This window comes from Podarcis filfolensis (assembly GCF_964270895.1).
Source record: "Podarcis filfolensis genome assembly, chromosome: 11".
In the NCBI taxonomy this organism is placed as follows: Eukaryota; Metazoa; Chordata; class Lepidosauria; order Squamata; family Lacertidae; genus Podarcis; species Podarcis filfolensis.
In genome coordinates this window covers 13892014-13908928 of record NC_139613.1, presented here as the reverse complement: position 1 = coordinate 13908928, position 16915 = coordinate 13892014, and the positions used below count along the sequence as shown (strand labels likewise).

Genomic DNA, 16915 nt, shown 5'->3' with positions numbered 1-16915 from the left:
TAGATCTTGGCTTTGGCTTGAAGGTGGGACTGACCACACCACCAAACCAATACTAGACAAAAAGAACCTTCCACCATGCTGTGCATACATGCACAATAGAGCCGAGTGTAGATAAAGAAGAAACGGTTGCCAAAATGGCTGCTGACATCCTCGGATGAAGAGTCAAGCGAAGAAAAGAATGCCACATTAAAATAACGTTGCAATTAATTAGTAGCTCAATTATGGTTGCAGCCTCAGGAGATTCCTTATTATAAGCACTTTAAAACCAAATTAGTTCACTAAGATTTATGTTATTACAAAGAATGCCAGATGAATTAATAATGACTGGCCACTTATTTTAAGTGTTGCTAAGTGAACAAAGCTCTCCCACCACTGCTGGGGTCAGACAGAATGGCCGGATTTTACGCTGCACCATTTGTCCACTGTCCACAAATTTACAGGAGAAGGAACTCGTATTTTTATTTTTTTAAAAAAATTTCCATATTGCCCCTCATCCGAAGATCATGGGGCGGCTTACTTGGATGTGGGAAAGGTTCTCAGTTGTAGACATAAGCAGAAGTCATTTCTACCAAGGGATCCATGGCGCTGTCACATTTGGTGCCAACTGAGTGAACATAACATCTTCTTTTTAAATAGTTTTAATAATAATAACTTTTATTTATACCCCGCCCTCCCCAGCCAAGACCGGGCTCAGGGTGGCTAACAACCAATAATAAAAACAAGTTGATTAAAATACAATTTAAAAAACAAGATTAAAATACAACATTAAAACATTACGATGCAGCCTCTTCACAGGAGGAGAAAGGAAAAAGAAAGAGGGGGAGGGAATCAAACTGATTCTATTTTATTGAGTTATCCAATTTTATATTCAATACAATCATTATTATCACAAAGAAAATATATGGATTCCAATCACCCCTCCATGACTTCCCTCAACTTCCTCTTCTGGATCTTTAAATATTTGCTTCTCCTGCCCGTCTTAGTCTACCTTAATTTCATAATCTTTTAATTAAATACTGTATTGTTATATTCTTATTTTTTGTGCCATTTTTTTCCAAGTTACACCTTACCCTTTGTTTTCTTAATTGTAAGTGTTTAATCAAACCCTGCAAGCGAGTTGACTTCTTTACAATGTTTTCGTAAGTACAACAAAAATGGTTCCCAATCTTTTTTGAAATCTCTATTGTCCTTGTCTCTTAGTTTTCCAGTTAGTGAACATAACAACTCAACTCCCTGGCCCCTGTGCTCCTCCTTCCAAAATTTTCAGGTTACATTCCTTCAGGAACCTCTACAATATATCCATTTTCAAGATAAAGTTATTGCCCACATAATCACAAGGAGGGAAGCAAAACATTTTTTTTACTTCTGACTCCAAAATCTGCACACACAAAAACCTGGACCGATTTGTCTGTAATTTGGCAAGTTTCTTAGCCACGGGCATCTCTCCCATGTACACTATTTTTATACAGATTTGCCACAAAAAATAATTAGGGGAAATTAAGTCAGTTGGTTAAAAAAAGAATCACCCCAAAACTGGAAAGACAGTATTTGTATGAAAACCACTGAAATGTGTCAGGGTTTATCCTCCTCAGAAGTGAGTACCATATTTGCAAATTTCATAAACTTCTGTCAAAATGAGAGAGCTACAGATGGTTCTTTAAAAAGAAAAGGAAAAGGAAAAGGAAAAGGAAAAGGAAAAGAAAAGGAAAAGGAAAAAAAGGAAAGGGAAAGGGAAAAGGAAAAGGAAAAGGAAAAGGAAAAGGAAAAGGAAAAGGAAAAGGAAAAGGAAAAGGAAAAGGAAAAGGAAAAGGAAAAGGAAAAGGAAAATTTAATGGTACCCAGTACAATAAAACCCCTGGACCTATTTATCTGAAATTTAGTAAACATTTTTTGCTACTATGCCTTCAAAGCTCACCCATCATAAGAATATTTTTTTTTATGGCTATAACTTTTTTCTTATTTTCCCATGGTGAAGAGGGAAGTAAAAAAGCTTCTTTCTCACCCAAAGGACATAAGCCGAACTAGGCAGCTTCCAGAGCAATGTTTCCCCAAAGTTCAGAAGCCTGAGCTGCTTTCTATTTAGACTGCCTTTTAAAGATTATGCTTAAATATTTGTGTGGCACTAACGTTTCCACATTTCTTTATTTTTAATCGGGACATTATATTCTGTGGCGTTTTGTTGTTTTTCACTTTACGGGTGGGGTTTGCTGGCAGTCCAAATAGTCCATTTTTAAAAATAATAATAATTTTCCTGATTTATCCATGACCTCACACAGTTTTACAACAGACGTCCACAACACACAGTCGCCGTTTCAGTATATTGCCATTACGTCTGCCCTACACTGGTGATCTCCTGCATCCTTGCAGCTTTACGGGCACCAATTGCTTTGGTTCCCCATCCCTACGAAGGAGAGGGAGGTGAAAAGCACTCTGAGCGTTTATGGCTTTCTACAGATAACACAATAAACCCCACATTTTCATTTATGTTTACTGCACTGGAGTTAACAGCTACATTCAATTAGGAGAAGTGACTGGGAACCTTCCGATCCATACTGTGCTACATCATCAGCTTCCAGCCTGTTAAATGCAAAATTAATATGGTCTCCTCTCTCACCCCCACTATTTTAAACACAAGGGCAGCCCCAGGGCTTTCCCCCCAGGGGGAACTCACAGGAACTCAGGTCCAGCACCTCTTAGGTGGGTTCCAGCACCTCATGTGGGCGCAATTGCCATTCCTGTTGAGTTGCGGCACCTCTTTTTCTAGAAAAATAGCACAGGGCAGCCTTTATGTAACAAAAAGGGAAAAGCCTCTGCCATAGTTATGTCCAGATTATGCATACTGAAATTGTGATAATGAATCTTGTAATGGATTATTTTCCTTTTCAAATGAAGGACGCTGAAATAATGAACTACGGCAATCATCCATTAGTAAAATGTGAATGAGGGCTAAACAAGTAACTTTCCTAGATAAATGTAATTGATCATTACTGCGATGCTATTATACAGTAGCTCTTTTTAATATCATTCATTTAGCTACTTATTGCTGTGGTTGAGATAAAGTATTGATTTTTATGTTTTTCCCCCTCCTACAGGCAGTTCTCAAAACCCAGCTTCTTATTTTTGTTTATTGAACAAACTGCCTGCCATATTTAGCAGCCGAGAGGTTGCCGGCCAATCAGCACATCTTCCCAGGGACCCAAATTTAACCTATTGGAGGCCAGAGTTGTTTTCAAATGGCTCTTCCAGAGACCCATTAAGTGTGAGTTTTAATTTATTAAACATTCCGCTCTCAAATCATTTAAGCCTCTCCCCCCCCCTTATTTAAATAAAGCGCCTTGGCCCTTGAACACTAGCACATTAGTAAACACCTACAACCTGCAGACACTCTAAATATTTCTCTTGTCAACATTTATCTTGTTTAAATTGAGCTAAGGGGAGAGAGAGGGGGGAAAAGATGAACTAAACAAAAGTCACTCTGCTGCCCACTTCTCAGTCTGGACATCTTTGTTTAAGCTTTGACTTGGCTTAAATGAACGAATTAATATTGACAAAAACATCAACTAAGCTAATGAGTTGTTAGTTAAGGCAATAAACATGTCACATTAGAGTCAGCGCAGTGAAGAGGTAATTAGCCCTAGAAAAGCTCCGCTGATCGTGGCTGTTGCGATCCTTTGCTCTTAACCTTTGAGTCCATTATCTAGTGCAGGATGAGCAGTGTCTATGCTAATACAAATCTGCCAATACATTGGCCTTGGTACAGTAGCCAAGGACTGCATTAGCAAGGCCGTGTGATGGCTGGCGCCTTCCTATTTACCCAGTGTCTATTAACAAGTTTACATAATAGATCAAAGGATTACAATATGCTATATGTGCCGATGAATCTGCAAAATAACGCAAACAATAATGGCGCAGCACAGAATAAAGCTGGTTAATTGGCAGCTGTTTACCAAACGAGCCGACTATCCTTGGGAACTTTTGGCAATTTGAGTCTTCCTTGCTATGGTTTTTGATTACGTCCAAATAATACCCGAGTGTTCCTTTCTGAATGGAATTTGGAGGGGGGGGGAGAGATGAATTTCCCCAGAACTAATAAATGATGTTTAGATTAAAAGATCTGTATACAAGCCCCAATTTAATTATAAATCCTGTAAAGTAAAAGGAAGTGTTAACCCCTATAGATTTAACCAGTGCAACTTCAAGAACATGCATACAGATTTCAGTCATTATCTTCTTCAGTGAAATTATTAGCAACAATTCAGTATGCCAAGTTTTAATGAATCAAAATATGGAGAGCAAGGTAAGTCTGTAACACCTCTGGATTCGGTACTTGACTACATAGTCTCTCTCTCTCTCCACCCACCGACATCTCAGCCATCCTCCCCTTTCATAAAATCTAGTAAACCACCAATTTGCTTAAATGACTTACAGAGATTCCCAACGTGGCTCACCAAAAGTTAAAATTACAGTAAAACAAAAAAACAACAACAGTAAAATAAAACAATTAAAGCCAGAACATTTTAAAAAGCTACAGAAATGGAAAAACAACAATAGGCAGCACAAAAGCAGCACATATAGGAGCGAAGTAGAGCATGTGATCCAAGGGCCATGTTAAGCTTCTCCACCCCTGTAAACAGCAGCCAATAAACTGGAGTGGGGACACTGAAGCTTGCAACACAATGCCTCCACATCAAATGTTTTAGTCTGACATCAAAGGGGAGGGAATTAGAAAGGAGACAAGGAGCTGCTGCTCTTGGCCCAGCCATATAACTTCTGTAATCATAGTCAAACTCTTCTCTGCTGACCCAAACTTTTATAGAAGGGATGGGAAATTTGTGGATCTCCAAAAGCTGTTGGACCACATCAGCCCTAACCAGCCCGACCAATGGTCTGGAATGATGGGAGTTGTGGTCCAACACTGGGAGTGTCACAGGTTCTACATCCCAGTTATGGGATGGGCATGGGTTAAGAACTTAATTCATTTTGGAGGTCTGTTCTTAACCTGAAGCACCACTTTAGCTAATGGGGCCTCCCGCTGCTGCTGCACCGCCGGAGCATGATTTCTGTTCTCATCCTGAAGCAAAGTTCTTAACCCGAGGTACTATTTCTAGGTTAGAGGAATCTGTAACCTGAAGCGTCTGTAACCTGAAGTGTCTGTAACCCGAGGTACCACTGTACTCCATATATCAGATATCTTTCATACCAGCCTACACCAAACCACATCCTACTGACCAACTCTCCTAATATGCAGTTCAAAGCCTGGTTGTGTTAGCTTTAGCCATGGTGGAAAAATCCCTGATGTTGGGAAAGATTGAGGGCACAAGGAGAAGGGGACGACAGAGGACGAGATGGTTGGACAGTGTTCTCAAAGCTACCAGCATGAGTTTGACCACACTGCAGGAGGCAGTGGAAGACAGGAGTGCCTGGCGTGCTCTGGTCCATGGGGTCACAAAGAGTTGGACACAACTAAATGACTAGACAACAACAACATCACTCAGGCATGAAAACATCTGGTGAGAGGGTACTCACTCCAGGAAGAGGCTGTGGGAAATGAAGCTCAAAATCCCAGTCTCTTAACTGCAGTTGAGAAGACCTCCCTCGATTCGCTAAGCCCTAGCCAGCCTATTTCCTATAATCCTCTAGAAAACTAGTTTTAACCTTTGCTGATTTTTGTCGCTATCACCTAAAATGAAACTTAAATATGTGCTCATAAGTGCAAATATACGAGATAAAATCTTGACTTTTTGAACCCCAGGGGAAGACTCCAATTGATTTCAAGATTTCACCCAAAGCCCTTTATGTTCTACCAATGAAATTAATAAAACAGTAAGAGATTACTTTATTACTTTAATTGTTTTATTAAAAGAGGCTTAAGATCCGTCTCTTTAGTTGCCTGCCAGCTTTTTATGGCTTTACTGTAAAAAGGAGCAAGGGTATACGTTTTAAAGGTGGCTTGTCCCATTTTTGCTACAAGAGCATTACTGGGCATGCTTGCAAATGAAGATTTCTGGTGCATTTCCCCCCCTCAAAAAACTGTAAACAAATATTGGGGCTCAGTGAAGAATAAAATGAAGACAAATAGGATGCTAGCAATATGTTTTTCAAAATCCTGCTCTTGTATCTTGAATGGGTCCAAAAAATTTTGTTTGCTGTTATGCAAGGCCTGCGAAAGTTGAACTCCAATCACTACTGTAGTCAATTAGCTGTAGTCAATTAGTTAAAGAAGTCCTTTCATTTAGAGAGCGGGGGGGGGGGGGGATCTAAATACATTTAGACCCAAACAAGGAGCCCAGATTTAGAACATTTTCCTCAAGGAGAGAAAGAAAATAAGCCACAAGCACTAGGGAACATTAACAAAGTTGTGAAGTATATGAATACTATGTTAGCCTTGGTTTCCTGTACTTTCCAATGGAGTTACAGATAGGTAGCCGTGTTGGTCTGCCATAGTCAAAACAAAAATTTTTTTTTCCTTCCAGTAGCACCTTAAAGACCAACTAAGTTAGTTCTTGGTATGAGCTTTCGTGTGCATGCACACTTCTTCAGATACACTGAAACAGAAGTTGCCAGATCCTTCTATATAGTGAGAAGGTGGGGAGGGGTATTACTCAGAAGGGTGGTGGGAATGGGTGGTTGGCAGATAGCTGTGATGAGCCTGTTGACGACTCTTAAGATAAGAATCCATTGGATCCATTAAGATAAGAATCCATTGGATTCTTATCTCATTATACATGACAAAGCCATTTTTCACCTTCTCACCCCTTGCTTTTTCCTGTAAGACCTATTGCAGTCGTTAAGAGTCGTCAACAGGCTCATCACAGCTATCTGCCAACCACCCATTCCCACCACCCTTCTGAGTAATACCCCTCCCCACCTTCTCACTATATAGAAGGATCTGGCAACTTCTGTTTCAGTGTATCTGAAGAAGTGTGCATGCACACGAAAGCTCATACCAAGAACTAACTTAGTTGGTCTTTAAGGTGCTACTGGAAGGAAAAAAAATTTTTTGTTTTCCAATGGAGATCCTTGTAAATGAAACTTTGCAGGATGACCACTGCATCACTCAAACAATGACATATGCTGCTGTCTCACTCCCCCCCCCCTGCAGATTCTGGATACAGTGGTACCTCTGGTTACGTACTTAATTCGTTCAGGAGGTCCGTTCTTAACCTGAAACTGTTCTTAACCTGAAGCACCACTTTAGCTAATGGGGCCTCCCGCTGCTGCCGCGCCGCAGGAGCACAATTTCTGTTCTCATCCTGAAGCAAAGTTCTTAACCTGAGGTAATATTTCTGGGTTAGCAGAGTCTGTAACCTGAAGCGTATGTAACCTGAAGCGTATGTAACCCAAGGTACCACTGTACTTTCAACTGGAGATCAAAAGAAGGGGGATTTAAGTTAGCTGGGGTTAAGACTGAGAGGAGAGCTTTAAAGCAGAGCTAGGTATTATAGGAGAGTCAGAACTGTCAATGAAAATAGAAGACCAATGCCTGTTGTTGCACTTTGTGTGACCATGCAAACACTGAAGGGAGAGGTTTGTGGAAACATGAAGTGAGGTGTCAAATTATTGCCATGCTTCTTGTCCAATGTCCACTTTCACCCTTGACGACACTTGGTCACAATTCTTCAGTCTGCATGGTATTAACTTGTCTCCTTTAAATGCAATGGATCCAAGGCAATTAGTTATTTTCAGTCTGATGTGGGATACAATATTTATCCCCCCCCCCCGCCTCAGGTAGCACAGTACTGACCCACAGATAGCATTTTTTGCATAAGGAGACATGCATTAGTTTATGTTGTCTGTCCTGCCTCCATCCACCATTCCTTGGAATGTATCAAATCAGAAAGTCTTCCCAAACACTAATTGGCTCTGCCTCTCAGAAAGAGAGCCAGATATTCAGGAGAGGTCAAAGATGAGCCCAGGAATCTGCTGTGCCATAAAAGAGGCCCAGTATCCACTTAGTGACTGCCAGAAGCAAGGAGTTGGAAATCACCTCTTTTCAAGAAGCCTGGGCTTATGCAACTTCTATTCCTTCTCCATTCTTGCTCTAGTATAAATGGATTTGAACACAAGCTCTGCTTTCACCATTGACCATGATGCACCTTCCGACTGTCAGGACTCTTGCTAGCCTGAACAATGGGCCCTGCTGCCTTCTTTGCTTATGTTGACCAAGGATATCAGAAAACCGGAAGTGGGCATCCCATGTGTTTTATCTATTTATTTATTACATCTCCAAGGAGATTCTGCAAATACTCATGTCTGTGTTATATAAAGACATTAGCACATGGGAAATTTTAGGTAGCTGGAAGTCATGTCGGTCTGGGAAAGGGAACAGATACATTTGGCAAATTTATATGATTTTTTTATACAGCGCAATTAGCTTTTGCAGTAATGTAAGAAAGGGACAAGCCTTTGCCCAGAGGAGCTAATTTGCCTTCAGTGGTACAGAAATCAAGAGCAGAGAATGGGAACAAAGCAAAGAAAATGCTGACAGGTCACAGCCTATACACATTTTGGGGTCTGCCAACAATTCCTGGGAGAAGAGAATGGACTACCAATTTAAACACATGGCCATGAAACATGGCAATGGAAATTTGTACTTATATATGAAATGAGTGCAGACCCTCCAAGTGCCCGTATTTTCCAGGGATGGTCCCAGTTTTAAAGAAGCCGTCCCAGTTTCTGATTTGATCCCAGACCCATAATGTCCCACTTTTCCTTAGGACATCCCTATTTTCATCGGAGAAATGCTGGAGGGTATGGAGTTATGCCACCCCTGAGCCAAGGAGATAAGTAACTGTACAATATATAGAAGACATCTGAAGGCAGCCCTGTATAGGGAAGTTTTTTAAAAATATGTTTAATGTTTTATTATGTTTGTTATATATGTTGGAAGCCACCCAGAATGGCTGGGGCAACTCAGTCAGATGGGTGGGGTATAATATTTTAGGACGTCCCTGTTTTCATTTGAGAATGTTGGAGGATATGCGAGTGCTGTTTTTTAGCTTTGAGAAAGCAAACATGCAAGCAGGGCATTACATCTTTGGATCTGCCTCTTCTCCCTGGCCAGCTGAAATTGTTGGTAAACACTCTGCCCAAGGTATCACCACTAAAGCAGATCAAGACATTGGCAGAGAGGAACAGGCCTCTTTCAGCAAAGACCCTGAGGCTTTGGAACAAGCCTGCCAGATGAGGCTCACTATCGTACTTCATTGTTTGACATACTATGATTTTTTAAAAATATATCTCATCTGCCAGAGTTTGTAAATAAAGCTGGTTTTCTTAAAAGAAGAAAGAGTTGGAGCGATAAAAAGGAATATTCTGCCAATCAGTTCTGCCAAGAATTTTCATGGTTTTCAAAAACATGTTCCGACATGGCTACCTGTGAACCTTTGAGTGAGCCGATGATCCATATGCATTTTTAGAGAAAAACAGAGGTCAACGTCAGTGAGATCTCTCAATCACAGATGCTAAAAAGAAAATAATTCCAGCTTTTTTTAAAAGAAAGAAAGAAATGCATTTGATCTCGATAGTTGGGAAATCAAGATATTCAGCAATTTAAGGCTAGCAACAAAGCATGTTGATCTAATGCTGCTGACCTAGACGGAGTGGGAATGAACACAGCTGCTTCATCAACAGTTCTACATGATAGCAATGGGAGGGCTCAACGTGTAAGATGGAAGCAATCAACTTGTGTGTGCCATCTTTTACAGCATTAAGGTGCACATGGTTCCTTCAGACCTGTGGATGCCTTAATCAAATATACAAGGATGCAGAAAGCAGCAACATCACTCTCTGGGCAGGGATGGGAGAACAATACATGTGCACATTTATGTTATACAGGCAGTAAAATGCATTTAAATCAGCCCAATCGCTAATAAAATTGCCCACAAAGAAAGAGAAAAGAATTAGAACAACGGGTTTGCCAATCTTCTCCGTCTAACTCTGGCCTAGTTAAACTGACCTAACAATGCTATTTTTCTTCCTCTCAAAATCTGCAGTGGGTGAATCAAATGTGAAAGCAAGATCAATTCCGTTCCAAGACAGTAAATGAGCTTTAGCTCAGTCTTGTTTCAATTTATGGAGAGAATCCAACTATACCAGCTTTAAGTGTATTCTTAGCCCAGCTATGAAACTATATTAAAGTGCTATGGAAACAGTAAACAATTGTTATTTTCCACCCATATTTGTTTATAATCTAGAAGTGCGTGACGGAAATAACTGCGACCCTTCCCCCCGCAAGCATGCATCAGATTTTATATCTGCATTTCTAGTTAAAATTAATTTCACAGGGCTATTAAAATGGCCATTTACCTCAATATTTAAAACAGTATATAATTAGAACTGCAGCAAAACCTGATAGCCTGTTGAAAAATCAGGAATTTAGGATTTTCCCATGTGAATATTAACTTCAGTGTGCTGTAATTATCTTACCGTGTCAAATTAAAATAAATGTTTATACTGTAAGTTAAAAGCTGAAAAAAGGGACCACTGAAATAAAGAAATTAACTACTATTGACTTCAGCAGAATATGAACTGTACCACTCATATTTAACACCTATCAACCATATTCTACCTTACATGGAAACTAACATGTCTAAATCCTAAACCAGAGTTCTGTTCCCAATGCTATCACACTTAACAAGAAGAAACTCATATTCAGCAAACAATGTTATTAGCATCTGTCTGTCTCAAGTGACAATGGAGTGCACCTCTCAGGGTGAAGTCAAACCAATGTGTCAGCAGCACCCAAGTGACCTCCCCAAGGCGCAAGCCTGGGCAGTGTGTATGGAAGTCCTGGGCTGCCCAGATGGCAAGACCTCCCTCTCGGCCTTGCTGATATGGTCCAAAGGAAAGCAGAGCAATATGTTGGATACCAGCTTGGCTGCAGGAGCTGCTGGAAGGAGGCGTTCAAGGCACCGTTCAACCATCTTAGGGACTCCACTCAGGATTTGTGTAGGGTTTACTCCTTAGCCCTTTCTTCTCCCAAATATATCCCACAAGGCAGTGGAGGTTTAGGGTCAGAGTTTTCCTTCTCCTAGGCAGCCTACCTTCCCAGGTTGATAAGCTCCATCTGCCCCCCACTTCCCTCAACAGCACGTGCAGAAGGCAAACCTTTAAAATGGCTCTAATGCAGTTGCTTTAAACACAGTAGACAATGCTTATGCCCATAGTGTTGGAGAACCTGGTTAGAATGGAAACACTGCTGGAGCATGCTCCTGTCAGTACAGCAAGCCCCCTTGAGGGAACACATCTAATTAGTTTCAAAGCTGACCTTGAAGGTGGGACCAGGCACAATGACAAATAGGGGATCACTTCACAAAGTGGAAATACTGTTTGGAATCCCCCATCTTCACCATAACTTGTAATTATGGAAACACATGATGTAGCGCCATCACTTCATACACTTGTCACAACGCTACCCTAGCAAGCTAACGTTGTGGATCTCCCTTGCAGATCTCTTGGGCTCCGTATGGCTCTATTCAATTTGCATGCGTCCAGTCCCTGATGTATGATGGTGTCAATTCCAAATTTTCTTTTAATCTGCCTTGGTTCCTGTCTTCTCTGTGCTTGCAGAGTATCTGGCTGTGATTGGGAAATGTATGAGGAGGGCAAGTTGATTGGGGCTTAATGCAGACAGGCCTTTCCCATTGCTCAGAGACACCGCAAAGCTTTCATTGGGGCTTGGTCAGTTACCAGGGTTAAACCTTTAATGGGCGTGCCTGATTTGTTGCGTCCGTTGTGTTTCAAACTGCATTACATGCGACTCAGGCATGTTGGAAATAAACAACACATTTGGAAAAAGCTCAACATCCACACTGCCTGATAATAAATTTTGAGACACGACACTGACTGAGTTGAAGTGCAAAATGCTCATCATTAATAGGTATATTGATGGCACATGGTTGGAAAAATACACTGCTTTAATGAGCGAACAGAGTATTTTCATATTCAGGACAGAAGAGTCATTCAGATTTATCAGCCCATTAACTTTATAAACATAGCATTAGCTGCTGCTTAGGTGTGATGTGGTGAATCTGTAATGAGAAATTCTTTACGTGGCATTTTATAATTAAATATCTCATGAACCATTTGTAAGGTCAACAGAGATTAATGTGAGATGTCAGGCAAGGTCACTGTGTGAATTCCTAAAGAATCACATCCTTCCTTACAGAGCAGAAATATCACAATTAATTGGCATTAAAAACAACAGTAGCAAGCATGTGATAAGAGTTTTACATCTTATCATAGTAAATCAATGATACTTATCAAAATGAGCTACTTTCTAATTGTTATTGCAATTTAAACTGCTGGAGGGACAACACACAGTTTGGCTGCAGACTCTTCCCCCCCCCCCCTGCTCATTATTTTAGATCAGGCATCCTGCAACTTGATCATACTAAGGTTGTGTTTTCACTAAGGATGATCTGAATTTCCACAATATTTGTGTTTATTACATATTGTTCCTCCTCCTAAGAGCTTAAAGTAGTTTACATTTGGCCCTTGGGAGAGAGGACCAGCTCAGTGGAAGAGCTCATTCTTGGGGAGCGGGGTTCTACACGAGATCCTGGAGAGATGCTGCTGTTCAAAACAGGCAACACTGAGTTAGGTGGATCAATGATATGACTTCAGTTTCAGATGTTCTGAAGTGATTTCCTAGCGTGGCCAGACTGGCAGAGAGAGGGGTCATCATAGGACAAAATAGGTGGTGGCAGAGACATTACCCTGATGAAAGGTGGGGCATTAAGCACCATACCAGAAGGGGGTGGAGTCCCTCCCCCAGTGGTGTGTCAGTTAGCAAAAGACAATAGCAGAGTTGGGAGGAGGAGGTTGCCAGGGGATGTGATACAGAGGACTTCGTGAACCTTCAAGAGAGGGTACCCTCAAAATCAGCGTTCAACACCTACCATCTTCTTGAAATTCCACCACCTGAGGTGTCTGTGGTGCCAAAACCTCTCTGAAGAGGTCATATTGCCTTCTTCAGGCTCTGAAGACTTCAGCTAAGCTTCTAAAACAGGCAGGGATCCTTTATGAGTAGAGGCTCTACTCCCCAGGGGCAGGGTTTGCTGCCAATCTTACTGTTCATTCTGGGTTTCCTGGTTGCTGAATTAACCCCATAGCCTGCCTCCATTTTCACCTTTTTATTTGCCTGACCTCACCTATCTGGACCTACTTTCTCCTTTGTCTACTTAGCATTTTTGGAACTTCATCTCTGCTTGACCAGACCTTGTTTATTGGATCCTGGCCAGGAGCAATGGTGTGTCTCCTTTTGTCCCTGGACTTTGTGTCTACTACATGCGCCCGCTCAGGCTAGATGTTCACAATCAGCACTTAGGACAACCCTAGTATTGAAATTCACATGACAGTTGTTCAGAGGGAAGGATACCACATTTTCTTCACTGCACATTCCAAGGACAGGTCTTTGTGGTTTGCCAAACAACTAAGTCAAGATGAAGCCAATTGTATGAGGGATCCCTTTAAATGACTTGGGTGTATACACGCGGCAAAAGAGAAGTTTTTGGGGGGTAGGGTGGGGTGGGGAGGAAAGGTCACCTGAATCCTCCTTTAATTAATTCTTCAAACAGGGCCTAATCACTACAAGTTTTTTTTTTAACATCAAGCAATTATGAAGACCATAATGAAAATCCATCTTCTGAATTCTTAGCAGTACTCAGGGATAAGAATAAGCATTCAAGTATTTATGGTTTGTGTGCTGAAACTCGTTTACAGAATGAACATGGTCTACTACAAGTATTATCCAAAGTTCACATGAGATTGGGGGCAGCCAATATTTTCAATCCCAAAGGGACTTGCAGTATCATATATTTGCAGTTGTGTTGCAGAGAGAGAGAACTTCTGCTCCTCCTTATGAGGGAGCAGCACTCGAGGGAAAAGGCAAAGGGGTCAACAAATGTGATTATAGAGAGGCAACACTCAGTCTCTCAGAGAACTACAATTAATGATAAGTAACCTCACTCTGTCAAGATGTTCTTTGTGCATTTCCATTGTGGAGGAAGAACCTGGATGACATTGTGTAAACCTCAACAAAACAGACTGTTTGGCTCTTATGTTAGGCCTGCCCCAGAATATAAGCATGGAATTGCAGGAGGTGAAATGTAAATTTCTGAATTAAAACTCTACCGCCTCTTTTTTAAACAGTGGAGATGCTGTCAAAAAGACCTTTTTTGGGTGCTAATGGTGAAATAAAGGTTCTGATATTGATATGAAAGCATGTTAAGATACACTGGTGTTCAGATACAAAACATGAAACAAAGTAAAATAAAGTTTTTTCCAAGAGGCCAGGTCATATATTATATTTTGAAAATCATAACAGGAAGTGCACTGATTTAAATTCCCACTTCAGATTTCAAAAAATATTAAAATTCATGGGATGAATGTGAGAGTGCACAGAATATGATGACGAAGCAGAAAGAATACTTTCCAGGGAAATAGTCTTTATAAACAGTTGTTCCCATCCTACCTTTCACCTTCACTTATTGACAATGGGAAGAAGGGAGGTGTGGCAGTCATGGGTACAGTGTGGCCCATACAAAGAACACAGAAGGATTATTAGAAATGCAATGCTGGATTTAAACTCAGCTAAGTGGTGTCTGCATTAAGAATTAAGCATGAGACAAAGGTATATCTGGAAAGAAAGTATACACGAGACCCAAGAGCACTCAGCCTTATTAGATTCAATGCAATGAAAGAGTATTACTGTAACCTTTAGGAATTCATCCAAGGCCACTGGTTTGTGGAACCATTCTGGTAATCACCTACAATATTCATAAACTAGGGGAATAAAAAAAATGAGTAACTTCTCTGAGGTTTGGATGGTCACCCAAAGCATTTTTGAATAATTAACTTTACATTTCAGTTTTGCTATTAAGACATCGCTAGTAAAGAAAAGTGGGATTGTAAATTCTTGATCCAGCTTCCCCCCTCCAAGGATAAAAGGAGCAAAGTGAGAGTTGCAGAAAAAGGACACGAAAAAATCGCTGCAAAAAAGGACATGAAAAAATCGCTGCAAAAAAGGACATGAAAGCATTCCATGAAAACACGGGAGGGGTAAATGAACAAAAGGAGGGATAGTCCAGAAAAGACAGTGCTGCCTGAGCTAATGGCAACAAACTAGGAACAAATTTAGGGGGGGGAACTAGCTGTTGTTGTTTTTTAAGGCATTTTAGAGTGGTCTTCCTGGATCAGTTCTAAGACTACTAAGAGCATGTGAATAGTTCCTGTGTTTCGGTAGCAAAGATAGGTTTTCAACAGCTCCTAGATATGCACACATATATATATGGGGCTATGATCATTAAAGGGATGCGGGTGGCACAGAGCCTAGGACTTGCCGATCAGAAGGTCGGCGGTTCGAATCCCCGCAACGGGGTGAGCTCCCGTTGCTCTGTCCCTGCTCCTGCCAGCCTAGCAGTTCGAAAGCACGTCAAAGTGCAAGTAGATCAATAGGTACTGCTCTGGAAGGTAAACGGTGTTTCCGTGCGCTGCTCTGGTTCACCAGAAGCGGCTTAGTCATGCTGGCCACATGACCCGGAAGCTGTGCGCCGGCTCCCTTGGCCAGTAAAGCGAGATGAGCGCCGCAACCCCAGAGTCGGTCACGACTGGACCTAATGGTTTACCTTTACCTTTATGATCATTAAACAGTGTCTTAGACCTGTGGCCCTCCAGAACCCTTGGAAGTTCCTTGGGACGAAATTGTTTAAAATCGAAAGCTTCCGTTTTGGATTTCGTCCTCTGGTGCATGGAGGAGGAGAGGGGTGTTGGCGTGTGTGTGAACCAGTGGCTCTCTGCATCTTGGTTCTCATGGCAGGAAGCCAGGCTTTCCCATTGTTACTGAAATGGGCCATATAACAGAATACAATAGCACTACATATTTCGCTATACAGCTTGCATCAAGGGGGAGTGGGAAGTGAGAAACTTACAAGTATGCCTCGCCAGAGAATAGTTGGATCCACCACTCGTTGAGCCAAACCCTTCGGGAATTTGGCTAGAGCTGCGCGGCCTGGTCAGCAACTTCGGAGGTTCAATTTCTGCTCCAAACTCTGCTCCAATTACTCCTAGCAAAACTATAGCAGTAGCTTGCTTTCGCCTCTCTTCGTATGACATAGATATTTTTTTCATTTGCGGAAATCCAGACAGAGAACCTGAAACACAACACAAAGAGCATTAGGGCAGGTGGTTCATAAACTGTTCTAACTCCAGCAACTCTGGTGGTCCTTTCACTATGCAAAGAATTTAAATACACGCCTTATGACTCCCTTTACTATTCATTTTTTTAAAAAGTGGTATAGTAGCCACTGCCTTGTTCTCCAGATACTTGCTGTGCAACCAATGAAACACATGGTATAGGTCTTTCTCTATGGTGGTGCTCCAACAGTTGTCTTAAGGCGATGTATAATAAAAACAATTGAAAACAGTTTTTAAAAAACAGAAGACACATTTGAAACAAAACTGAAACTATACAAAAATAGTACCGTATTTTTCGCTCTATAACATGCACCCGACCATAACCCGCACGTAGTTTTTAGAGGAGGAAAATCCGTAGGCATGCCACCCGTAGGCATTTCCTCCATAACATGCACAGACATTTCCCCTTACTTTCTAGGAGGAAAAAAGTGAGTGTTATGGTGCAAAAAATACGGTAACTCATGGCAAAGAATTGTCTACCTGGGAAAGCCTGTCGGAACAAAATTATCTTCAACTGTTTCTGGAAGGTACAGATAGTGGACATCTCTCATATGCTAACAGGAATCCTAATCCAGAATGCAACAGTTAGACTGGTGTCTGGGAGTGGCTGCCAGGACCATATAAACACTGGTCCTAAAGGATCTACATTGGCTTCCAGTATGTTTCCAAGCACAGTTCAAAGTGTTGGTGCTGACCTTTAAAGCCCTAAATGGCCTGG

General features: G+C 41.3%; 1 protein-coding gene across 8 annotated transcripts in view; it reads right to left on the bottom strand.

Moving 5' to 3' along the window:
* The window catches only part of WDR7 (WD repeat domain 7), a 217179-nt gene that overhangs the window by 78587 nt on the left and 121677 nt on the right, over positions 1-16915 (bottom strand). For all 8 annotated transcript variants that reach the window (XM_083575496.1, XM_083575498.1, XM_083575497.1 and 5 more), the window contains one exon: positions 15933-16154. In XM_083575496.1, the coding sequence (XP_083431622.1) occupies positions 15933-16154 (222 nt within the window). The remainder of the gene's footprint in view (positions 1-15932; positions 16155-16915) is intronic.